At 41.1% G+C, this 22,874-nt stretch overlaps 3 protein-coding genes across 5 annotated transcripts; 2 read left to right on the forward strand and 1 right to left on the reverse strand.

Annotated features, from left to right (window-relative positions):
* Nucleotides 1-3,105: 3,105 nt before the first annotated feature.
* On the forward strand, nucleotides 3,106-13,580 carry LOC127763510 (uncharacterized). Of its 2 annotated transcripts, XR_008015725.1 has the most exons (22): nucleotides 3,106-4,285; nucleotides 4,980-5,287; nucleotides 5,390-5,457; nucleotides 5,907-5,994; nucleotides 6,095-6,276; nucleotides 6,460-6,596; nucleotides 6,741-6,807; nucleotides 7,084-7,198; nucleotides 7,315-7,426; nucleotides 8,360-8,435; nucleotides 8,516-8,698; nucleotides 9,108-9,268; nucleotides 9,967-10,069; nucleotides 10,659-10,866; nucleotides 10,953-11,242; nucleotides 11,326-11,447; nucleotides 11,543-11,687; nucleotides 11,779-11,871; nucleotides 11,978-12,051; nucleotides 12,403-12,456; nucleotides 12,539-12,957; nucleotides 13,045-13,580. XR_008015725.1 is itself a non-coding variant. In XM_052288236.1 (21 exons), the coding sequence occupies exons 1-21, from the start codon at nucleotides 3,267-3,269 to the stop codon at nucleotides 12,849-12,851; spliced, it is 3,918 nt and encodes a 1,305-aa protein (XP_052144196.1). In that variant the 5' UTR covers nucleotides 3,106-3,266; the 3' UTR covers nucleotides 12,852-13,578. The 2 variants fall into 2 exon arrangements, 1 of the variants encoding a protein (XP_052144196.1); XM_052288236.1 differs by having other exon boundaries at nucleotides 12,539-13,578.
* Nucleotides 13,581-15,396: 1,816 nt separating this feature from the next.
* On the forward strand, nucleotides 15,397-20,451 carry LOC127763511 (uncharacterized). Of its 2 annotated transcripts, XM_052288237.1 has the most exons (8): nucleotides 15,397-15,614; nucleotides 15,789-15,901; nucleotides 16,805-16,910; nucleotides 17,211-17,396; nucleotides 18,197-18,673; nucleotides 18,781-18,864; nucleotides 19,038-19,130; nucleotides 19,995-20,451. In XM_052288237.1, the coding sequence occupies exons 2-7, from the start codon at nucleotides 15,833-15,835 to the stop codon at nucleotides 19,103-19,105; spliced, it is 990 nt and encodes a 329-aa protein (XP_052144197.1). In that variant the 5' UTR covers nucleotides 15,397-15,614; nucleotides 15,789-15,832; the 3' UTR covers nucleotides 19,106-19,130; nucleotides 19,995-20,451. The 2 variants fall into 2 exon arrangements, with proteins under 2 accessions (XP_052144197.1, XP_052144199.1); XM_052288239.1 differs by lacking the exon at nucleotides 19,038-19,130.
* A 172-nt stretch (nucleotides 20,452-20,623) lies between these two features.
* LOC127763512 (50S ribosomal protein L3, chloroplastic) lies at nucleotides 20,624-22,423 on the reverse strand. The gene is made up of 2 exons (XM_052288240.1): nucleotides 21,798-22,423; nucleotides 20,624-21,064 (listed from the first exon to the last, which is right to left on the reverse strand). The coding sequence occupies exons 1-2, from the start codon at nucleotides 22,324-22,326 to the stop codon at nucleotides 20,775-20,777; spliced, it is 819 nt and encodes a 272-aa protein (XP_052144200.1). The 5' UTR covers nucleotides 22,327-22,423; the 3' UTR covers nucleotides 20,624-20,774.
* Nucleotides 22,424-22,874: the final 451 nt, after the last annotated feature.

The following is a 22,874-nucleotide window of genomic DNA, read 5'->3' on the forward strand; positions in this document are numbered from 1 at the left end:
TCGCCTCCACGACCGGTCGCCGCCTCGTCCGCGACCGCCTCCGCGGCCGACCGCCGTCGCTCGTCCGCGCCTCACCTCGCCTCTCCTCGCCTCCACGACCAGTCACCGCCTCGTCCGCAACATTGTCTATCCCATCCCATCTCAATCCTTTCTACCAAACAAAAAACTATAACCATCCCATACCACAAACTAAACACACAACTGAAACCATCCCATCCTAAAAAAACTGGGATACGTCTAACCCATCCCACTTGGTCCGCAATCCAAACACACCCTAAGGGATTTTGAGTTTTTACTTGCACTGTTTAACCACTCGTCTTATTCAAATTTTTTTTATAAATATAAAAAACGAAAAGTTGTGCTTAAAGTATTTTGGATAATAAAGTAAGTCAAAAAAATAAATAATAATTCTAAATTTTTTTAATAAGACGAGTGATCAAATAGTGTAAACAAAAACTCAAAACCCCTTATATTATGGGACAGGAACGGAGGAAGTATTATGTTAAATCTGTTTTATTTTGGAACAAATTTAGTACGTACTTCAGTAATATTTGTCATCCTCCTTATTTGTGTGGGCTCGATTCAGAGTTTCAGACAGCGGAATACCATCGGAAAAGAGATTAAAATCCCATCGGTGTAAAAAATACATACTCCTGCCCTCCAAGGGAAACCATCCGACCCGGTTTGGCTGCACTTTTTTTTTTCACGAACACGCAAAAATAATTGCACGTCAATATATTAGAGGCCGCACATTTATCAAACTATATTTTCACCGCCCGTCTTTATTTCTATTGTGTTTTCCAAACCTCCAATACTTGATGGTCGTGCGAAAACTTTTTATATGGAAATTGTTTTAAAGAAAAAAATCATTTTTTTTAATAATTATTGCTTAGTTGATTATATGTTCCAAAATAAACCTATAATCGGATGGAACATTTTCATATGTTTTATATTTTAGGACAGAGTGAGTAATTATGTTTTTTCGCGTGCGGCTAATCAACTGTTTCCAACCTTTATCTACAATGGATCCTTTGACAGAGGGACAGAGAGGAAAAGTCCCTCGTGTTCAACATGCATATTTTCTAAAGTGCTAAATGGTTTTTTAAAAATATATATAGATAAAAGTTGCTTTAAAAATCATATTAATCAATCTCCCAAATTTGAGATAATTAATAATCAAGTAACCACGTGCTATTGGATTAACTCATTTTACGTATCTTTTCAATTTTTTTTCTTTCCCCTCCCCTCAAATACATCGTAAGTGTTTCACGTAAAACGAGGTGGCAATAGCGTGTGATTAATTGAGTTTTAATTATTACAAATTTGAAAAAGGATTAATCTGATATTTTAAAAAAACTTTCATATAGAAAGTTTTCGCATGAAACGTACCGTTTAACAGTTTGAAAAGCATGTCACGAATATCCAAATCTTTATTCATTGCTTGCAGTGGAAACGAACGGAGCCTAAGTATCACTAGGTAATATTCTCGCAATATCTTTCAACACGATATCTTCAAGACTTCAACGCCTCCCATATGCTAAAATCACCACTTGTCAGATATACACTGATGATTTGCAACCAAGATCCGCTTATTTCATTCCTTTCAAATCTCCCAAGCAACCAAGATGAAGAGAGGCTCCAGGTCCATGTAGATCTGTCCACATAAGTTGGAAAATAACGGTTAAAGTTTTAAATCTCCATCACAATAATGGTTAAAGTTATGAATAAAAAGGTGATTTGGGAGGCGTCATTTTTATATTATCAAGGGTGCTACATAATAAACAAAGGCATTAAAATTGATTATTGAAACAGCTCAATGATACATTGTTTTATTTTTGTTGTTTCATACTCAACGAGTATGATTTACATGCAAGAGACAAAAAAATATATTGCAAAACAGTGTAGATATGGTTTATTTCTTATCATATCATAAAAATTGAGAATGAGACTTCTATTGAAACTAGCCTTAGGGCATATACAATGGTGTCTAATAACGGGCTCTCTTTTTGTTATCATGTAAGTAAATTTGGTGACGTGAAAGAAAGAGAGAGAAGGAATGAGAAACATCATTGCTACACATGACAACGGCTCAGAGTCAACTCTTAGCATTTATTAACGGAAAATTTGTTGCATGAGGGTGGAGAAAATGAAAGAAATATAATAAAAAAATATTTGGTGCATTAATGGCTTAGAAATCTTATTGTCTATACTATTGTAGGAGAATAGTCTCTAGTGATATTAATTACTAATATAGAGAGATCATATTAGACTCTAATTTTGTACAGGCCATGTTCAATGGTAGAGATGGGTATGGCCTCTTAAACAATACAAGATTATTTAGAGACCGTGCCTTTACAACCGTTGAGACGACAAAGGCTCTAATCATTAACTCAAAAATATTCCTTTTGTTAGTATTCTTTCTATTTTTCTACCCTCATGCAACCTTATAGTGATTAAGAGTCGTTGTTAGGTAGAGTCAGATATGAGCTCTACGTTATCTAGATATTAGCATCCTACAACAGTTAAAGACAATATAGTCTCTAATCATTAATGTATTAAAATACTTTTTCTTACTCTTCTTTCCTTTATTTCACCAGCATGCAACAAAATTTGCTCTAATAAATACTAAGAGTCGACTCTAAGCCGTTGTCATGCATAACAACCATACTACTTTCTCTTTCTTTCATGTCATCAAATTTACTTGCATGGAGTCGACTCTGAGCCGTTATCATGCATAACAACCATACTACTTTCTCTTTCTTTCATGTCATCAAATTTACTTACATGGCAATAGAGAGACCACTAATAAAGACTGTTGTACATGTCCAAAGATGTTTTGTCTCTTCTCTTCCTCTGTATTCCTAATTAGCAACGCTAATAGACCACTATTGAATTCAATTCAATCCATTTTTAAACTAGACAAATCTTCCATAGTTGTGTGGTTGATTGTCTATCCAATCTGTCGGTCCTGGACAAACGGAGGAACGGATAGACATGGGGCGGGTTCCCTGCACGAATCTCAAAGCACTCCATGGTTCGCCTAGGAGACAAGCCCAGATCTCGTCCACCTCCCCATTTTTTCCCTTCCCATTTTCCGCCTTTCCGGTTTCCTCCCACCCACCCCGCACCGTACTCGATTTTCCTCGTCAATCTCAGGAAAAAAAATGGTGCCTCGCCGCGACGAGATCTGAGAGCGCGCACGCGCGTCCTCCTCGCCCTCGCCTCGCCTCGCCTCGCCTCGCCTCCACCGCGCGCGCGCGCGCGCGATGGCGTCATGCGCCTCCCCGTCGTCGCGGTTGCACGGCAATGCGGCCGGCGGCGGCGCCGGCGGCAGCGCCACCGCGATGATGCTCCCGGGGCCACCCGGGCGCGGCAACGGCGGGTGCATCGACCTCAGCCCCGCGGGGCTCCTCGCGCATGGCGCAGGGAGCAGCGTCGTCATCTCCGACCCGCGCACCATGCAGCTCCTCTGCGTCCTCCCCATGCCGTCCTCCTCCCTCGCCTCCTTCGTCACCGCCGTCCGCTGGGTGCCACCCAGCTCGCGCTTCCACGCCGCGGGGATCGACGACGAAGACGACGAACGCCGCCCGCTCCGCCTCGCCGCCGGCGACCGCCACGGCCGCATCGCCGTCTGGGACGCGCGCGCGCGCCTCGTCCTGCACTGGCTCAACCTCGACGAGACCCGCGGGGTCGCGCCGGGATCCGGCGGCGGCGTCCAGGACCTCTGCTGGATCCACCATGCCTCCGGTTGGCTCCTCGCCTCCATCCATGGGCCCTCGCTGCTCTGCATCTGGGAGACCTCCAACAACCCTAGTGTCCTCTGGATGTTCGACGCCTCGCCCGAGTACCTCTCCTGCCTCCGCCGTGACCCCTTCGACGCTAGGCATCTCTGCGCGATCGGCCTCCGGGGCTTCCTCCTCTCCGCCATCCCGCGGCCGGACTCCGACATCTCGCTCCAGGAGCACCGGGTGACCTGCGGCTCCAGTGACATTACAGAGCTGCAGAGGCTGGAGAAGGAGATAGCGGCGCCCCCGCCCTCCCCGGCCCTCGCCGCGTTTCCAGCATTCACGCCGAAGCTATGCTTCTCCCCGCTGTGGAGGAACATCCTATATGTCACATTCCCGCGGGAGCTCATTGTCTTTGACCTCAATTACAGTACTGCGCTCTCTGTCACTCCATTGCCCAGGGGATTTGGCAAATTCTCCGATGTCATGTCTGATCCTGATTTCGACCTGCTCTACTGCACGCACATTGATGGCAAGCTGAGTATCTGGAAGCGCAAGGAGTGAGTTTACAGTCGTACTTTTCATGTGGATACTGTAGAATTAGAATATAGAAAACATGTCTATTGAATTGTGTCCAAATGCCCGAACTCGTATGAACTAAATTTGCAATAAGACTGTGGTGGTCAAGTGCAATCAATAGGCTACATAGAAAATGCAGGAACAAAACAGAATTCAAAATGGTGCAAGTACATAGTAATAAATTCTAGATAAACTTGGAAATTCCTTACATCCTTGGGAGTGTGCTGATAAACACATAATTACTATGAAGCCATTGGAGTTTCAATTATGTTGCTGTGTAAAAGGAATGAATAATCAGTATACACACCTGTTAGTGACCGTTGATCTGTTTATTAATGGACACGATTTTAATGAAATCGTACATTATACTATCGCCGTGTTTAGTTCCAAACTTATTCTTCAAACTTCCAACTTTTCCATCACATCAAAACTTTCCTACACACACAAACTTCCAACTTTTCCGTCACATCGTTCCAATTTCAACCAAACTTCCAATTTTAGCGTGAACTAAACACACCCTATATATGTTTTACAATCTGTTCAGGTTATTGACATATGGGCTTCACAATTGTGAACCAATATATGCATGATCACATTACGTTTGTACATAAATGATACACTTCTTTCCAGTATATTAAGTTCCTCTCGTAATTCTTTTTTCTTTTCCGGTTCTAGGGGTGAACATGTGCATTTGTTGTGTGCGGTGGAAGATCTCATGCCTTCAATTGGTACAATTGTTCCACCTCCAGCTGTTCTTGCTACTACAATCTGGCAGTCAGAGGCTATTTTCCGTAACATTGAGAAGCAATCACGGGACTTGGGACAAATACAATCTACACATTCTGTCATCTCTGATACAAATACAAACCAAAATATGTATCAAGGGACCATGACATATCTAACCTCGATCTCTGAAGATGGCAAGATCTGGTCATGGCATTTAAGTTTTGACAAGTTTGCATGTGCTAGCAAAGTTAAACTAGGTGCGAACCAGTGGTCAGTTCAGTGAAATAGCTATTTCTGGCTCTCAACTGTGTAATTTACTGATGATTCCATTTCTGTCACTAATGTTGGGAAGGGACCAGGTACATCGAATCATAGTGATGCTGGAATTTCCAATTCACGCCCCAATGGACTTGATTTTACCGTAAAGGTTGTAGTGTAAACTTCTTCCTTGGTTTCTGTTGTTAGGGTATCACCATGATTAAGCAGGAATAGTGGTTCTTTGGAATCTGAATTCCCTATACTTCTATACACAGCTCGATTATCCTAAATTAATGGGATTGAGATGTACTCCCTCCGTTTCATATTATAAGTTTGATCAAGTTTCTAGAAAAATTTAGCAATATCTAAAATATCAAATTAATTTCATTAAATCTAACATTGAATATATTTTGATAATATGTTTGTTTTGTTTTGAAAATATTATTGTAATGTTCTATAAACTTGGTCAAACTTAAATAAGTTTGACTAGGAAAAAAGTCAAACGGCTTATAATATTAAATAGAGGGAGTACATGTTTAGTCATCAATCAATATCCCCTATTCCTGGCGCTTATGTACTTCCCTTATGTGGTTTGCTCATTTGTGCTATGCTCTGCAGATTAATTTGATGGGCCAGCTTCATCTTTTGTCCTCCACTGTGACTACGCTAGCTGTGCCATCCCCTTCTTTACTTGCCACAGTAGCCCGTATGCCCATGACCATAACATTGTACCGTGTTCTGAAATTATAGATTTTAAATTTGTTCAACATTCCCATAACAGAAAACTTTCTTTTTTCTATCTGAAGGTGGTGGAAACAATCCTGCTCCAGCAGTACCACTTGTTGCTGTAGGAACTCAGAATGGGACTATTGAAATTGTTGATGTTTTAGCTAATGCAATATCTGTTAGCTTTGCTGTCCATAGCAGCACTGTCAGAGGATTAAGATGGCTTGGAAATTCACGGCTTGTTTCATTCTCATATAGTCAGGTACTCAGGTGCTTCCATGTTACTTCTGATAAATCTTGTCTTTTATAAACCAAGTACCTACATATTTTGATAATGTGACCAATTAACATTGTGGCAATCAAAGGTGCTTCATTACTGGAATCTCTGATACTATTCTGTTTCTTATAGTGCCCTACGTTAATATTATCATTGATTTGACTACAGGCCAATGACAAAACTGGAGGATACAATAATAAGCTTATTATTACATGCCTTAGAAGTGGACTTAATCGCTCATTCCGTGTACTTCAAAAGCCTGAACGTGCACCAATAAGGGCATTGAGGGCTTCCTCATCTGGAAGGTGGTTCTATCTCTCTTACCTAGACCAATCTCTGTTTGTGCCCATACCTTTTTCAGTTTTAACCTTTTACATTTCAATATGCATGGATTTGGCACATTTATCACAGCTATATTTTTCATCTCAAGCATAGTTTTACTTTCTTAGGTACCTCTTGATACTGTTCCGTGATGCTCCTGTTGAAGTATGGGCTATGACAAAGAACCCCATGATGGTACTCCTTTCTTTGCTCTATAATTTTGCAAACTAAGAATCAGTAGTTAGCTCTTGTTAGGTCAGGATCGCCATAAATCCTAGTATATGCCTTCAAAATATTGACTTTTGTATTCCCAAATATTTATGCAAACAAATGTAGACACATTCTTTAAAGTAAACAAGGTTGCACCATGAATTATTCTAATCGGAGTGGAATAACTTTCATAATAGCTTCAGTAAATAAAACATGACATCAATGTTACAGTCATTCGCTTTTTTCTACCACTGTTTGTAGCTTAGGTCTTTGGCCCTTCCTTTTACGGTGTTAGAATGGACTTTGCCTTCTGCTCCCCGGCCAGGTCAAAACGCTGCATCTAAACAATCGTCAACCTCCAAGGAGCGGTCAGCAGGTATTCACTGACTAGCAGAATCTTATTCCATGAAACCCATGTGTCTTGGCTTTCTACTCTACCCAGGGTGCAATTTTTAAAAATTGTGAAATGACTGGATCTATTCTTGCTTTCAGAGGCTACTGGTGCAGAAAGTACTGATGAAACATCTGAAAGTTTTGCTTTTGCATTAGTCAATGGGGCTCTTGGTGTGTTTGAAGTACATGGACGCCGAATACGGGATTTCAGGTAATGAAATTGCTGATGTTATAGCTGTCAGCAATGAAAAGATCCTCAGATGCAGCTTTTGTCAGATGATATAATGCGATACAAAGTATATTTAATTATATTTTTGCCCCGCTCAATTCATGTAGCCCTCAACTAAATTCTACTAGAGCGTTATGGTATCTGCTTGGTTAGTGTTTGTACTGTGTTGTCAGGCGCAATTTGTAAATACAATCTGTTATCATCGTCCCTGTTTTTTACGTGAATAGTAGCTATTTGATTTGTCCAGTAGCAACATGCCTTTTCGCTCTTACTTGCCTGAGCCATTGAAGCTTCCTGATTTTTGTAAGGGAAGCCATAACACAACAAAAGATAGGTTTTGCAAGTATGTTGATTGGAAATGATAGATTGTTTTGCTTCCCCTTCAGTTTATTGTAGATGTCAAGGTATGCTTTGTATTCTCAGGATGATTAGTATTTCTTGAGCTACCACGAACCAGGCGGGAGATACTTGGTGCCTTTAGGTTTATGGCATAAATTAAAAGGAAAGAAAAAGAATTGGCTCCGTACCATCAGAAAGTGGCATAAACTGGAACAGTGTGTGTCTGCGGATGAAATGACTATGATAAATTGGTTGGTATTTTCGAAATCGTACGGACGTCGTATGGAAGTAAAATAAGAAAGTATGATTGCCCTTGTTCTAGTGACATGATATGAAACTGACTCAAAATATTGTGTAGTAAATTTCAGATTGAAGACTCACTTATTTAAGTATAACAGACTTGAACTAAAACTGAAGTAAATATGTATTGCTTTTGTCTCCATTGCTGAGCTTACTTATGTAGTTTCTGTTCATATGCATGTTGTTTTATTTTACTTTTATGCTTAAACTCTATCACCATATTGCATGGTAATTACATGCATGATCCATATGGTTACACTAACAATTGTTTTTCAGGCCGAAATGGCCCTCATCATCATTTGCGTCTGCAGATGGGTTGGTTACTGCTATGGCTTATCGCCTTCCCCATGTTGTATGTACATTGTGTCATATTTTTTAGTTCCATCTTCCAGTGTTCTTTATATGTGACGTGTTTGTAACAAATATTTTTAGGTGATGGGTGATAGATCAGGCAACATTAGATGGTGGGATGTTACAACAGGCCTTTCTTCTTCTTTTAGCACTCACAGGGAAGGCATCAGGAGGATTAAATTTTCTCCTGTTGTTCATGGTGATCGAAGTAGAGGGCGCATTGCTGTGCTGTTCTATGATAATACATTCTCGATATTTGACCTGGTAAGTACAAACAAAGGTGACACTATGTTATTTTCTAGATCTCAGATTCATTGCTAGCAGTCCTACTAGCGGTTTCGATCTTTTAGAAAAAAAAAATCTTTTTTTATCAAACATCTCCTTTTGTTTTCTCAGTTTTTTTTCTCTATATATTTGTAGCAAGCTCTTGTTTTCTTTGGAGTACAGAAAAAAAAGATTGTTTTATTGTGTACTGTGTAGATTACTCTAGTTTAACAACTTGAGGCATAATGAGTTGCATGCAGTCCTTTTCATCCTAATCTAATCCATGCATGTTTTGTTTTTCATTTCAATATGCACATTGTCTTTCACTTCTCAACATTTCTGTACAACTTTTGTATATTGTGTCATGGAGCTAGTTGAAACAGTACTGAGATCAGGAACTATGTTTTAGGATAGTGCAGATCCCTTGGCGAATGCTCTTCTTCAGCCGCAATCTCCTGGTACGCTTGTCTTGGAGCTTGATTGGTTGTCAACCCGAACAAAGAAGGATGAACCACTTGTGTTATGCATCGCTGGAGCTGATAGTAGTTTCCGGCTGATTGAGGTTAACATGTATGTCATTTTAATTTGCATTTTATTTGTTTATTTCAGTATGTTAGAGTCGTCGACTTACAGTTGTTTCAAGACATGACTTGTCATCTATTAAAATTCAGTAGTAATGTGTATGACTAACAAAATGTGTATGGAGGCTTTATTTGTAACCTTCATGGGCTGTTAAATACCTTGCTAATTTACCTGACATTTTTCTTAACATACTTATGAGTTCTGAAAGAACCTATGAGCATGTAGTTAATTTATATTGTAATAACTTAGTTTTGCTGATAATTGAGCAGTTGACATTTATCATGGTGGCAGCTAAATATTGAGTCAATTAAACCTGATGCTGAAAAACAACCTGTTTCATTTTTTTAGAGCATGTTAAAGAGATTGTGAATATTAAGAGATAGATAGATCAAAAGAAGAAAAGAGACGAACATAAGAACAACACATCGAGCACTAAACTGGATCTAACCTTAAAAGCTGAAGTGTAACCAGCCATTCGAGAACGAAAAAGAGTTGGAATCTGTTGAGAATATGATTTGAATGGAGCAAGCAGTCCTATGATGCTTTAAACCTTATAAGTTTGGCATGATGCTTGTTTTGTGGGTTATGATTTGATTTCTGAGTCGTTCTTTTTCCTTTTAATTTATGATTGTTAGAAATCATACATGTAAATTGATTTATGATTGTTTTTTTTTTGTATCTAACAGCGATCCTAGGGCCAGTTCTACTTTGAGGCCAGTAACTACAAGAGAGAGGTTTAGGCCAATGCCATTGTGTCTGCCAATACTATTTCCAACAGCACATGCTTTGGTATGGTGCATATAATTTTTGAAAAGTGACATTTTGTTTTACCATGTATCTATTCTGCTACATATATACTCCCTCCGGTTTCGTAATTCTTGCGTTTTGGACAACGACGATCTCTGAAACATATCATTGGCTACGATTTTTATTGTATATGTGTGTGTGTGTGTGTAAGTCAGTTTATGTTTATTGAAGTATTTTTTAAGACTAAACAGTACATCGTGTTAAAGTGTCTTCAGACTAAATATTCTAAAAGTTATTGATTGTCAAAGTTCTAATTGTTTGACCTCAACCTTGTCCAAAATGACAAGAATTATGGAACCGGAGGGAGTATTATATAGTATCTTTTGAAAGAGTTATTTCATGAATCACATTTGCCTTCATGTGCTTGATATGTTGCTTGCAGATTTGTTTATATTCCTTCCTTCAGATAGAATTAAACCAATCACCATTTAAAATCATCAAACACAATAGGAGAAAGTGATTATGATCAATTTCTTCAAATAAATCTTTTTTGTGTTGTGCATGGCGTTTCTAACCTTCTTAAAGATTGAATGTGAAGCACTACACCACCACTAATACTTTTGTCTCTCAGGCTTTGCGGATGATCCTGCAACTTGGTGTGAAGCCATCCTGGTTTGAATGCAATAGCGGCGATAAATTAGCTAGTAGCAGCTTTAAGGAAGCACCAGCAACTTTTGGAGATCTTCGTAGTTACATGATTGAGACAACCCTGCCTCCCATTGGTGATTCTGTAGTGGCAGAATTACTGCTAAAAGTGTTGGAACCATACAGAAAGGACGGTATGTCATCAGTTCGTTTCTTTAGTAGATGATAATATGATATATCGTGAATGATGGAGATATTCTGCTTTCTGTTTGTTGAGAAGGGTTCATTCTTGATGATGGGAGAGCTAAATTGTATTCAGCTATTGTGAATAAGGGAACATGTGCAAGGTTTGCATTTGCTGCTGCAATTTTTGGTGATATCCAAGAAGCACTTTTCTGGCTGCAGCTACCTCAAGCTCTTCATCATTACCTGGATAAATCGACAAGTAGATCAAGCGAGAAGGGCTCAGAATCAAGTGTGCATTATCATTCTGAGCAAGCCTCCACATTGAACAGGGCATCATCTTCAACGGAGAGATCTGCACCTGAAAATATGGCGAAAGTTGCTGAGGTAATAATTAAATCTGATGTCTGTAATTTCCGGCCTACATATATTTATCTACTTTTGAATTTGGTGGTTTCTCCATTGTACAGAATTGTGGACAACTAAGTTCAATGGCATTTAGGCAAGAGCAACTATGGTTCAATGCAAATGAAAGAATACCTTGGCATGAGAAGCTTGATGGTGAAGAGGCTTTGCAAAAGCGTGTCCATGAGTAAGAACCAATCATGCCACCTTTTATTTTATGAAATTTTAGCACATCTGGCCTATTTGTTTGTGCCACATGTTTTTCACAATCTTTGTACTCAGGCTTGTCTCTCTTGGAAACTTGGAAACTGCGGTGTCCTTGTTACTGTCAACACCTCCTGAAGGCTCAAATTTTTATCCAAATGCATTAAGAGCAGTTGTATTGTCATCTGCGGTATCACGATCTTTACATGAACTTGCAGTCAAGGTGAACAGCCTTAGACATCGATATGCTGTTCTTCACTTTGGTACACAGCATGTTTAGAAATGACACAGTATTAAGTCAGGAAATCTTGTAGGTTGTCGCAGCCAATATGGTTAGAACGGACAAATCACTATCTGGCACGCATCTTCTCTGTGCTGTGGGAAGATATCAGGAAGCATGTTCTCAGGTTTTACTTAACATCTCAGCTGCTACAGCATAAACTCTTATTCTCTTTTGCTTAACTTAATTTTACATAAGCCTGGTCTATAACCTACAAGCTGGTTATGTTTCAGCTTCAAGATGCTGGTTGCTGGGTTGATGCTGCAACTTTGGCTGCAAGTCATTTACATGGTTCTGATTATGCAAGGTAAAACTTTTCTGAGGAAAGTAAATGAAAGAATTGGTTGAACATGCTTGTAAAATTTATCTTCTTTACATCTCAACGCAAACACAACTGCAATAACCATGAGATGGTGGTTTCAACTTGTTTGGTTTAGTAGTTGTAATATCCAGTTAGTGTATGTGCAGTAGGTATGCTTGATCTGAAAAATGTTGATGCTAATTTGGTGATATCAGGTTAATGAGCAGACATTCCTTTTCTGCAGCCCAAAGTGAACATAAATGTCTTGCCTGAAGCACTTAAAAGTGACACTATTTTGTTCTCCTTTCTCTTGGATGTGCTATGGTAATTCTAACTTGCTGTGCGTAACCCATGCAGGGTACTCCAGAGGTGGGGTGATTATATTCTTCGCAGTGAACATAATATGTGGAGGTATGCTGATCCCTTACAGCTACAGGATTTAAACAAATTCATCACTCCTGCTCTACCAACACAATCGTTTGTCCTTCCACAGAGCTCTGATACTATATGTTGCTGCTGGAGCACTACCTGAGGCTTTAGAAACGCTTCGCAAAAACCAACGACCAGACATCGCGGCGCTGTTCTTGCTTGCGTGCCATGAGATCTATTCCCAGATCACCACAGAATCAGAGTCATCAGATGACACGCCAGGGTCTGGATCGCCGACATCGGAACAGAGCCCCAAGCTCCGGTTCCCTTCCAAGAATGTGGACGACGAGGACCTGATCGCGGTCAGCGAGGTCTTCGGGCATTACCAGCAGAAATTGATTCATGTTTGCATGGATGCTGAACCAAATGTGGATTGAGCTCTCTTGGCGCCATGCCATGCCATTTGCCAATTGCCATGTGGGAGGGAGGCCCTCTCCTGGATGGACAATATCCGAAGCTGAAAGAGACCGAGTGCCCCCACTGGTCTCTACTACTCTTTGTAGATGTCAACGTCTAGCTTTGGCTTCTCCATTTTTGTCTGGTGTGAAGCTTTTTTTTTTCTTTCTACAGGATGTATGCTGCCTGCATTTTTGTCTGGTGTGTAATCTTTTTCTACGGGATGTATGTCGCCTGCAAATCTTGATGCTGGACAGAGCCGCGTTGCGCCGTATCCTACAAAAGACGCCGATGATTAGCATTGCTGATGTGGCATCTGTACGGAGAACCTGATAATACTACTTGAAAGGGATAGGCATTGCGGTGTTGTATTGTACTAGTAGGTGAGGACGCTTGGCACTGGCAATACTTTTCTGTAAGAATATATATATCTGTACATTTTTTATTGCTCTTTCTCGCTCAGGCTGCAAAAACAGAAATTTGGAAGTTGTAGCACATATGTATCGACTTAAAACATATTTAGGTTTGGTTTTGAGGAATCAAACCATCCAGAATGAGAAAAATCCCTACTTTCTCATCTAGAATTGGTGATCCATCGGTGGACAATTCCTCAATTCTTTTTTTGACAGGACAATTCCTCAAATTTGGTAGAATGTCTCCATTGCTCATTTCTTTTCTACTGGTACTTGTGAGTTGTGAGTGACTGGGGATCATGGGATGATGGATAGACCTATTCAATTTCTCAAACCAACCCCTCCCCCCCCCCCCCCCAAAAAAAAAAAAATTGAAGATTAACCGGTCAATTGACCAACCCAATCCTCAAATATCCTCCATGTTACTATTAGACGCTTGACGCATTGAGTCGTCGCCATCAATCAATCATGCCCTGTTAAAATCTTGTAGCCACTGCTATGGAGTTTGATGAAAGCAACCTTTTTCTGTCCCAGATGCCTAAAATCATCAATGAACCTCTGTAATTAACTACTTCCTCCATCCCGTAATATAGCAACCTACAACTAGACGAGACATTTTATATTATAACGAATCTGGATATATATATGTCTAGATTCATTGTACTAAAAAATGTCATATTTAATCCTAGATTGTTATATTATGGGACGGAGGGAGTACTGTAGTATTACTTTCACGCAGGTTCATTTCAGGTCCAATTTTCTTGGCCACATGACATCTTAAGATAACATATTTGGCATAGTTAATCATCCTCAGACAACCAATCAAGGAAGCATGATAAGCAACCACTACCATAACAAGTAGCAGCAACTTTCTATCCAAATTACATTACTGGCCCGAAACAAAATTCCATTTTGGCTCTGCCAAGTGCCAGCCAACCAACCAACCCCACGTTTCCATCCAAATTAATCACCAAACTTATCCAAATCACTTAATTAACTATATTAGACCGTTTGACACGACTCCGAACCGGAGCTCTATCTTTTTCCGAAGTTCGAGCCTAACCAAACGGTTTCAACTATATCTAATAAGAGCAAGGTCAATAGTGCAGCCCACTACTGGCTCCAAATCATCTATAGCTAGTATAATAGCCAATTCATACAATAGTTGCTTATTATACTATTAATACTTGGTCCCATCTGTCATACACACATTACATCTTAGAGCCCGTACTGCAGCTGGCTACAGATCTGTAGCCCGCTGCTCTTCTCTCTCTTCCTTTATCTCTTTAAAATATGTTTATAGCTGGTTTATAGCCTGCTATTGTACCTGCTCTAAGGAAATAGTACTAACTATAATACTATCACAAAATAAACTGTAGAAATGAAGTTGGGTTTAGACAGATCTAACTCATAAAATTAAATTTAATAGTTTAAGCCCTACCAAACAAATTGTAGATATAAAAAAGAATTTTAGAAGCGATCGCTACCTAAATAACCTGCGACCTCATGAGGCTGACAAACTAAGCACAGGTGACAACAATCTATGACTAGTGGAAAAAGCTAGCAACACACCATGACATTCCCAACAAAGAGATTCGACCCTAATTCTCCTAATCTCTTAGGAAATATGGAAGAAGTGGGACCAAAGAATCTTCCAAAACAAAGAGCTATCCCTATAGATCTTATTACGAAAATTAAGGAGAAGTCAAAATCTTAGGTATTGGCGGGAACCAAACACCTAACAGATCTTATTACGAAAATTAAGGAGAAGTCAAAATCTTGGGTATTGGCGGGAGCCAAACACCTAACTAAGATGTTACCATAGACGTCCGCCTTATTTATAAATATTTCTTTGTTTTCTATTTTACATGTAAATAACACTCCTATATTCAATGAACAGGCACGCCGTGTCTTTCGTTTTTCTTTTTAAAAAAAAAACACATACTAAACGACCCATAACGACGGCATTTTTTGCTAGAGTGGGAGGTGGTCCCACCTCGAGCGAGCAAGCAAAGCAGCAACGAGAAAAGGAATCTGGACGCCACCCCACCACACCACCACTACCCCCCACTTGCAATCTCCCCTCTCTCTCCCTTTTTAAAATAAATCCGGATAACGCATCGGTGAACCCTGCGGATTAACAGAGTAAACTGCAACAAACCACGCGACCCCCAAACCTCTCTCTCTCTCTCTCCTCGCCTCCGCCGTCGCCGTCGCCGTCCTCGATTGCTCCTCCGGTGTGATCCGATCACGCGCGGCCTCTCCGCCTCCCGCTCGCCCTTCTCCGCTTCGCGTGTTGTACTGTTCTCCCGCGGTCCCGCCCGAGCAGAGGTAAGAGGAGGAGGAGGTGGGTGAGAGACCGCGTTTGATCCCTGGGCCGAGGCGGCGCGGGATCGGGTGGGGGCGTGGTTGGAGGTGTTGTTTTTGTTTTTCGGGTGGAATCAGCTTCGTGCCGCGCGATTGATGGTTGTTTCGTGTGTTGTGGCTGTTATTTTTTTTTTTTAGGTTTGGGTTGGCCAGCGAGGGAGGTTGGCTAGGGCAGCGGGCTGATGAGAGAGGCGTCAGGCATGTCCGGGGGAGAAGACGTCCGCAAGGTTTCTCGCCAGGACATACAGCTCGTGAGCACCACAGGAACCCTGATCCCTAACCTTTTCTCTCCCCCTCAATTTTTTTTGAGCCTACCTTGGTTGTGCATGCGCTGTGCTGTTTGTCCCCCTTCTTCACGACGATTTTCAAGTTATACGTTATCATTCAGATGCAAGGAATAACCGAAACGCGTGTTGTCGTAGCTACCATGTTATCATTCAGATGCAAGGAATAACCGAAACGCATGTTGTCGTAGCTACCATGTTTCCTTTATATGTATATTTTTATTAGTACCTTTTATGCCTTTCATAATTGAATGGATTGACATGGCTGGCAAATGTTTGTGTTGCTTTAATATGCCCTCATTTGGGCTTTTATGTACTAGGGTTAGTTCGTTATTTCAGTATATGCGCGATCCCGTGTTGGACTTTAGTTAAAGATCATGTGCTGGAGTCACTGCAGGACAAGGTTGTCGGAAAGAGAGAGAAAGGAGAGCAAAAGAGTTTGGGGATGAAGGGAAAAGGGGAAAGAAATTTAAGGAACAACACGTGGCCCCATTTATTATTTGAAACTGAAAATCTCATAAAGCAGAATTATGATGTCTAACGGCATAATTGAAAATTTGAAACTCTTTATGTGCGTTTCTTTCCTTTTCTTCAAGTCAAATGCTGAATAGGCAACCGTTTTTGCTTCAATATCCAATGCTTAAAAAAGAACTTCTGAAAAAAAATCATTGTAGTGTTCCCTTACCTTTCCTTTTTTAATATGCAAGATATGCTCTCTTTTTTTTGTCGGATGTCCTTTATCATTGCTTGTACTTTCTCATTTATTTTGACTCTGTTAACACTTTTGTGTGAACATATTGGAAACTCTGTAGTTGTACTTCTCTCTGCATACTTGAAGCAATAAGTCCTCATACAAAAATTGTTTTACAGGTCCAGAATCTTATTGAACGATGTCTTCAGCTTTATATGAACCAGAAAGAAGTGGTTGAGACCCTATCATTCCAGGCGAAAATTGAACCTAGTTTTACTGAGCTTGGTAATACCCTTATATAGATTTTCTTTTTCTTGTTGTGCACTGAATGTAGCATAACTATAACTTGGTTGACTTCCCATTGCATATTGACATAGCAATATAGCATTCATGGTGCACCAAGCCTTTGAATTTTTATGAGCCAATGGTTAATATCGGACAGGAATATGTGTGCTTTCTAATACAATTTGGAGGGCATTAATTTCATTCCGTCGTAATTCATAAACAATTGGTTCTCCGATTGCTGTTTTTAATGGTAAAACACAAACACGTTTGCCTCTATTTCTCACTGTTGTTTTTCTCCAGTCTGGCAGAAACTTGAGGAAGAGAATCGTGAGTTCTTTAAAGCATATTATGTGAGACTTATGCTTAAGAATCAAATAATGGTCTTCAACAAGCTCCTTGAGGATCAGTATCGGCTTATGTGTAAAGAGCAGCCTTCTGGAGTACCTTCTATGCCTCCTACTACTAATGGCTCCAACATGGGCACATGTAAGTATATGTTGTTTTTTTTTTCATCAGCTGTCTATACAATGATGTTACCTTGCTTACTGTTCAACAAATCCCTCTAAACTATTTCATTCTAAATTGATGCTAGAGGTTGTTTACCCTCTTATTCGGGTAATATAGCTGTTCCGTCTGTATATATTAAGACAGTACTCCCTCCGTCCCAAAATAAGTGTAGCCATGGTTTTCCGCGCTCAACTTTGACTGTTCGTCTTATTTGAATTTTTTTGAAAAAAAATTAAAAACATAAGTCACGAGTAAAGTACTATTCATGTTTTATCATCTCATAACAACAAAAATGCTAATTGTAAAAAAATTTCAAATAAGACGGACAACCAAAGTTGGGCGCGGAAACTCATGGCTGCACTTATTTTGGGACGAAGGTAGTAGACTAGTAGAGTGATGTCCGTTTCTTTGTACTAGTGATACAGTATGAAGAATTTATGGGCTTGCCAGTAGTATATCTTGGGATTACCATCGAGTTTAGATGATTTGCAGGTTGCAACTTTGGTAGTTTGGCTCTCCTCAAGATCTAACATTTCTCGCCTTCCAACGAAAATCATAATATCATATTAAGTTGATTTTAGGCCACTTTATGTTTACTAGTTACTACTGTGCTTTTAGAGTTCTCTACTGGCAGTTTTGTTAGATCAGAACAGTATTTGAGAAAGTTTGTTCCCTAGTCCTGAATCCTGATACATAGCTTATTACTAAGTTTGTAATTTTTGTGATGTCCGGACCAAATTTTATTATGTTCTGACATAGTTCACTGTTGACTGTCTCAGTGAATCAAAATGCATGCTTTTTGCCAGACACTACTCCCAGCACTGCAATGCCAGATAGCTTGCTACCCAATGGAAGTTCCAGCGGTATTGTAAATGGCACTCCATCCAGTGACCAATTTATCTATGCTGGTAAAGTCATTCATGGTCTTCCTAGCAGTATGGATGCTTCATCTAGTCTACTGGCAGCACATAACTCAACTGCTGGGAGGTTTAATGGAGACAATGGAACAACAATCAAGACAGAAGCAAGCTACTCGGGCAACTCTGATTTTGGTTTCTGCAATGAGAGCGCTTTCCTAGAACCTTGCCAGTCAATTGGGGATGCCTCTGGTGGATCCTTCAGCAGCTCTGAGCTGAATGGACAGCCACTAGGTGATCCAATTATGGACATGGATTCATCATCTTTTGGTTTCTTGAGCCAAATTCCTCGGAATTTCAGTTTTTCAGATTTAACTGAAGACTTTAGCCAAAGTGCAGGTATTATTTTCTGTGATATTACCTTTTTTTTTTAGTTTTCCTTTTCTTCAGCATTGCTGTTTGCTTTGTAATGTATACATACATCTTTTATTTTGGGTTGTCTGCAGAAATATTGGAGAATTATGGCAGATCCCCTTTTATCCCTTCTGAACCAAATAATTTCTCAGAGTCTACTCCTGGAGACCATGCAGGTTAATTATCCCCTTCCCTCCAGTTTTCTGTTTCGTTCTTATCCACCACCACAGTACACCCCACCCCCACAACATGTAAGGCAAGCTAGACAAGGAAATATTGACTTGAACATACGGCACTGAGGCATTGATGTAACGCTCAATCTAGCTAATGTTTCTCTTGCTATTGTCAGAAATAGGAAATAGACGGCTAGATACCATATCCGAGGGTGTTAGTTATGAAGATTTTGGAAGCGATTAATCAGATATTGATGGTACTGCTTAAGGTAATCAAACTTTAGGCAAAATCACAACTAGACACATTTCCCCTTTTCTTCCATTTAATTTTCTGGTCTTGCATTGGATTGGATTGTGGGGGTTTGTGGCGGAAAATTAACTCTCTAAGTATTCCTGTGTTGATTGGTATGCATATGGCACTTCCATATTTAAGTGGTAATTTGTGGAATGTCTTCACATGGCTGTGTGAGAACATTCTGCAGAAGTCTGCCTTGGTGGGATTCTGTCTTTCAGGCCCTTGAGTTTACCTGTTGTTTATCCTAAGCACAACAAAAAATGGGTCGAAGTTATTGCATCATGAGACAGTTGATTTGTGACAGCTAATAAACAGTGTTTATCGAACACTGTTCTTGCACCTTAGACATTTTGTCCACCGTGAGCTTCCTATTCCTCATGTGATGCTGAAGAAGATTGTAGCTGGATGTTAGTCCAATACTCCATCCTTAGGCACTCAACTAGGCATCAGCATGCATACTCTACTGTTACATGGGCTCGGTAGTTACTAGTTGCATTATTTTTCAACTTAAGAGCTAGTCTGAGCATGAAAAACTATACAGAGAAGTACATAAATGGAACGGCCAGCTGAATAAAGAAAATTCATCTGATGTATTATCCTTTAGGTTGCCACAATACACTAACTTTAGATGGCACAAGGATTATTTAATTTAAAAACCTGATGATGGTGTCATCAGCCTGTGAATATGGTGGTGGTGTGTGGCAAGGGGATGAAGATGGGGGGTTTGCTTAGAGCATGCCCTCTCTTTTTCTATTCTTGAATAGCAAAATAGGGTGTTATCTATATGCTGCTGGTTTAACTCTTCTAACTTGATTCATCGATCTCTATGTATGTGCAGGTTGAGCAGTGATGCATAACTTTGTACATAGTAGTTTGGGCAAGTGAGTCTATATTCGTGGCCATGGAACTCAGCTAATTTCATGGAAACTATTGCTTCGTCAGTTTTAGGTCTTGTTCTGTTGGACTACCAGCTTCGGTGACTTGTGTGAGAATATTTCATGGCCTAATAATGTGTCGCATTGACTGATGCAAGAAACCTATTGTCCCTGTGTCATTGCTGAAGATATTGTAGAAGTTAGCGTTAATGGTGACTGGAAGCTTTACATTGACATTTCGTGCTGTTGCACTTGATGTGTAGTTTGTACATGATGCTTAGTTAACATTTTCCCTCTGTTGCACTTGCTGCGGTTGGCCATGTCGCGCTCTGCACTCTTCGGTTGTTCAGACATGAGAGTTTACAATAATTCAGTATTGGAGAAGTTGGTAAAACTGTCAGATTGTTGACGCTTGGTGAAGTTTGATTCTCAAGATGTGTTTGTTACACTACCGTCTACCATTACATGTTTCCATTCCCTGAACACAGAATAAACAGTGATTGCAAATTTGACATCCAAGCACAAGATGATTAAGATTCTGTTAGCTTCTAGTCCAAAGAGAGTGTGAACTGAGAACGGGAGATCGATAAGATTGAGTAGAAAAAAAATTAGCTTTACGAAATTCAAAGTTACGCGTATACAAAACCTGGACATGGGCAAAGAACATCTCCAATTTACAGTAATTCAGTAAACAACAGATCACAAATCTCACAGAACAGGACGAAACACATGAGAAAAATAATCTAGTTCTTGGGGATGTTCTTGCCGACGATCTTGGCAGGAGCGATGCGGAGGAGGTTCCCGGGCTTCCCTGGAACGGCGCCCTTGATCATGACAACTTTCAGGTCGTTGTCGATCTTGACGATCTTGAGCTTCCTGATCTTGGTCTTGGTTCCTCCCATCCTCCCGGGCATCTTCTTCCCCTTGTACACCCGACCCGGCGTCGTCCCGGCACCGATCGATCCCAGAGCTCTGTGGCTCTTGGAACCGTGGGTCATCAGCCCTCGCTTGAAGTTGTGCCTCTTGATGCCACCTGTGTCGATGTCCAAGAACCGTCAGTCGCAAATTGAGAGCATAGTTGCACAATTATGCCATATTGCCATTAGATGATCAGGAACTAAAAGAGATATTGGTGCTCTTGACTTCATGAGAATGCTATAAACGATTATGTTGTTTGGGGAGAAACACCCAGGGGTCTTCCAACTAGCTCCACAAGGTGGTAGGCTAGACGACCTGGGTTCGAAGCCTCACCCATTCTAATTATTTGATATTAGGTCCTTCCCTAATATTTGTGTCTTTTTTATTATGTTGTTTGGGAAGAATATACATGAAATGGATAATGTTTGCGGTATTGGCAAATCGTTGGTCGCAGCAAATCAAGACCGCAATTGCAACGGGTTTACGATGTTATATTCACTTCATGAAAATTATACAAGTGATGCTGATGGTTGCAATAAATTGTGAACTATACCGAATGTGTTGACATGGTACAGGTCTGCAACTCCAAGAACAGCATTGACATTGCCATATTGGCAATGCCATTGTGCAAGTCTAGGACGCTAATCAAGAGGAGAGCCTAAATGATTCTTCCCAAGAACAATTCTGTACACTAACATTGGTGAGCATATGGTAAATTTGATACAGCAAAATTTCAAGCTTGTTCTCAAGTCTTCCTCACAATGTAAAGCATTGTTCAAATTCAGACAGGGCGAAATGGTAGTCACATTGTGAAAAGGGAGTAAAAAAAAATAATCAAGTTTACTGACCTTGGAACCCCTTGCCGATGGACTTGCCGGAGATGTCGACGAGGTCGCCCTCCTTGAACATGTCGGCGAAGTCGAGCGGCTGGCCGGGGTCGTACCCGTCGACGGACTGGAGGCGGAACTCCTGCAGGTGGCGGAGCGGCGGCGCGCCGGCCTTGCCGAGGTGGCCGAGCTCCGGGCGGGTGAGCTTCTCCTCGCGGACGCCGTGGTACCCCACCTGCACGGCGTCGTACCCGTCGGTGGCCGCCGTCTTCACCTGCGTCACCACGTTGCCGCCCTCCCGGAACCCCACGACGGTCACCGGCACCGGCTTGCCGGTGGCCGGGTCGAAGTAGGTCATCATCCCGACCTTGGTCGCCATCACCCCGACCCCGGCCTCGTACGACGCGCGCACCACCGCCACCAGCGGCCGCCGCCGCGCCGCCGCCGCAGCCGCGCCACCTGCGCCGCTCCAGGAGGCGGCGCGGCGGCGCGGCGCGAGGAGGCCCAGCGCGCCGCCGCCGCCGCCGATGCCCACGGCCGCCATGGCCATTCTTGGTGCCCCGGATTCGAGCGGGGATTTGCTCACTCCAGCAGTGTCCCGGCTTCGCTTGCTGCTTTGGTTGTTTTTCGTGTTGAATTCGATTGGATTGGGGTTTGCGGCTAATGCCCCCTTATCCTCCCGCCTGCAGAGAGGCGCTTTATAGGAATACGCTTTCTTTGCCGGGGAGGTGGATTCCGTAACAGTTGCAAAATACCACGGGTGCATAATAAATTACAGGTTAGGCTAGCCAGGCGGAGCTACCTCCTGGGCAAGTCGGGCGACCGTACAGACTCCGCCGCTGATGTTGCTACTATTCTTCATTGATAGCACATGTAAAAATTTAGGGAGTAACTATATCTATGACGCCATATTTTTCACCAAAAAATAGTCGGCATGTATTTACATCGTAAGTCCCTAAATTACATATGTAATTTTAGTGTATTTACAATGTAAATTTCAAAATTACATATGTAAGTACTAAAATTACATATGCAATTCTCAAAATTACATGTGTAAGTTGATGTAATTCCCAAAACTATAAATTTGTGATGACACGG

Source organism: Oryza glaberrima, chromosome 2 (assembly GCF_000147395.1).
Source record: "Oryza glaberrima chromosome 2, OglaRS2, whole genome shotgun sequence".
Taxonomy (NCBI): domain Eukaryota; kingdom Viridiplantae; phylum Streptophyta; class Magnoliopsida; order Poales; family Poaceae; genus Oryza; species Oryza glaberrima.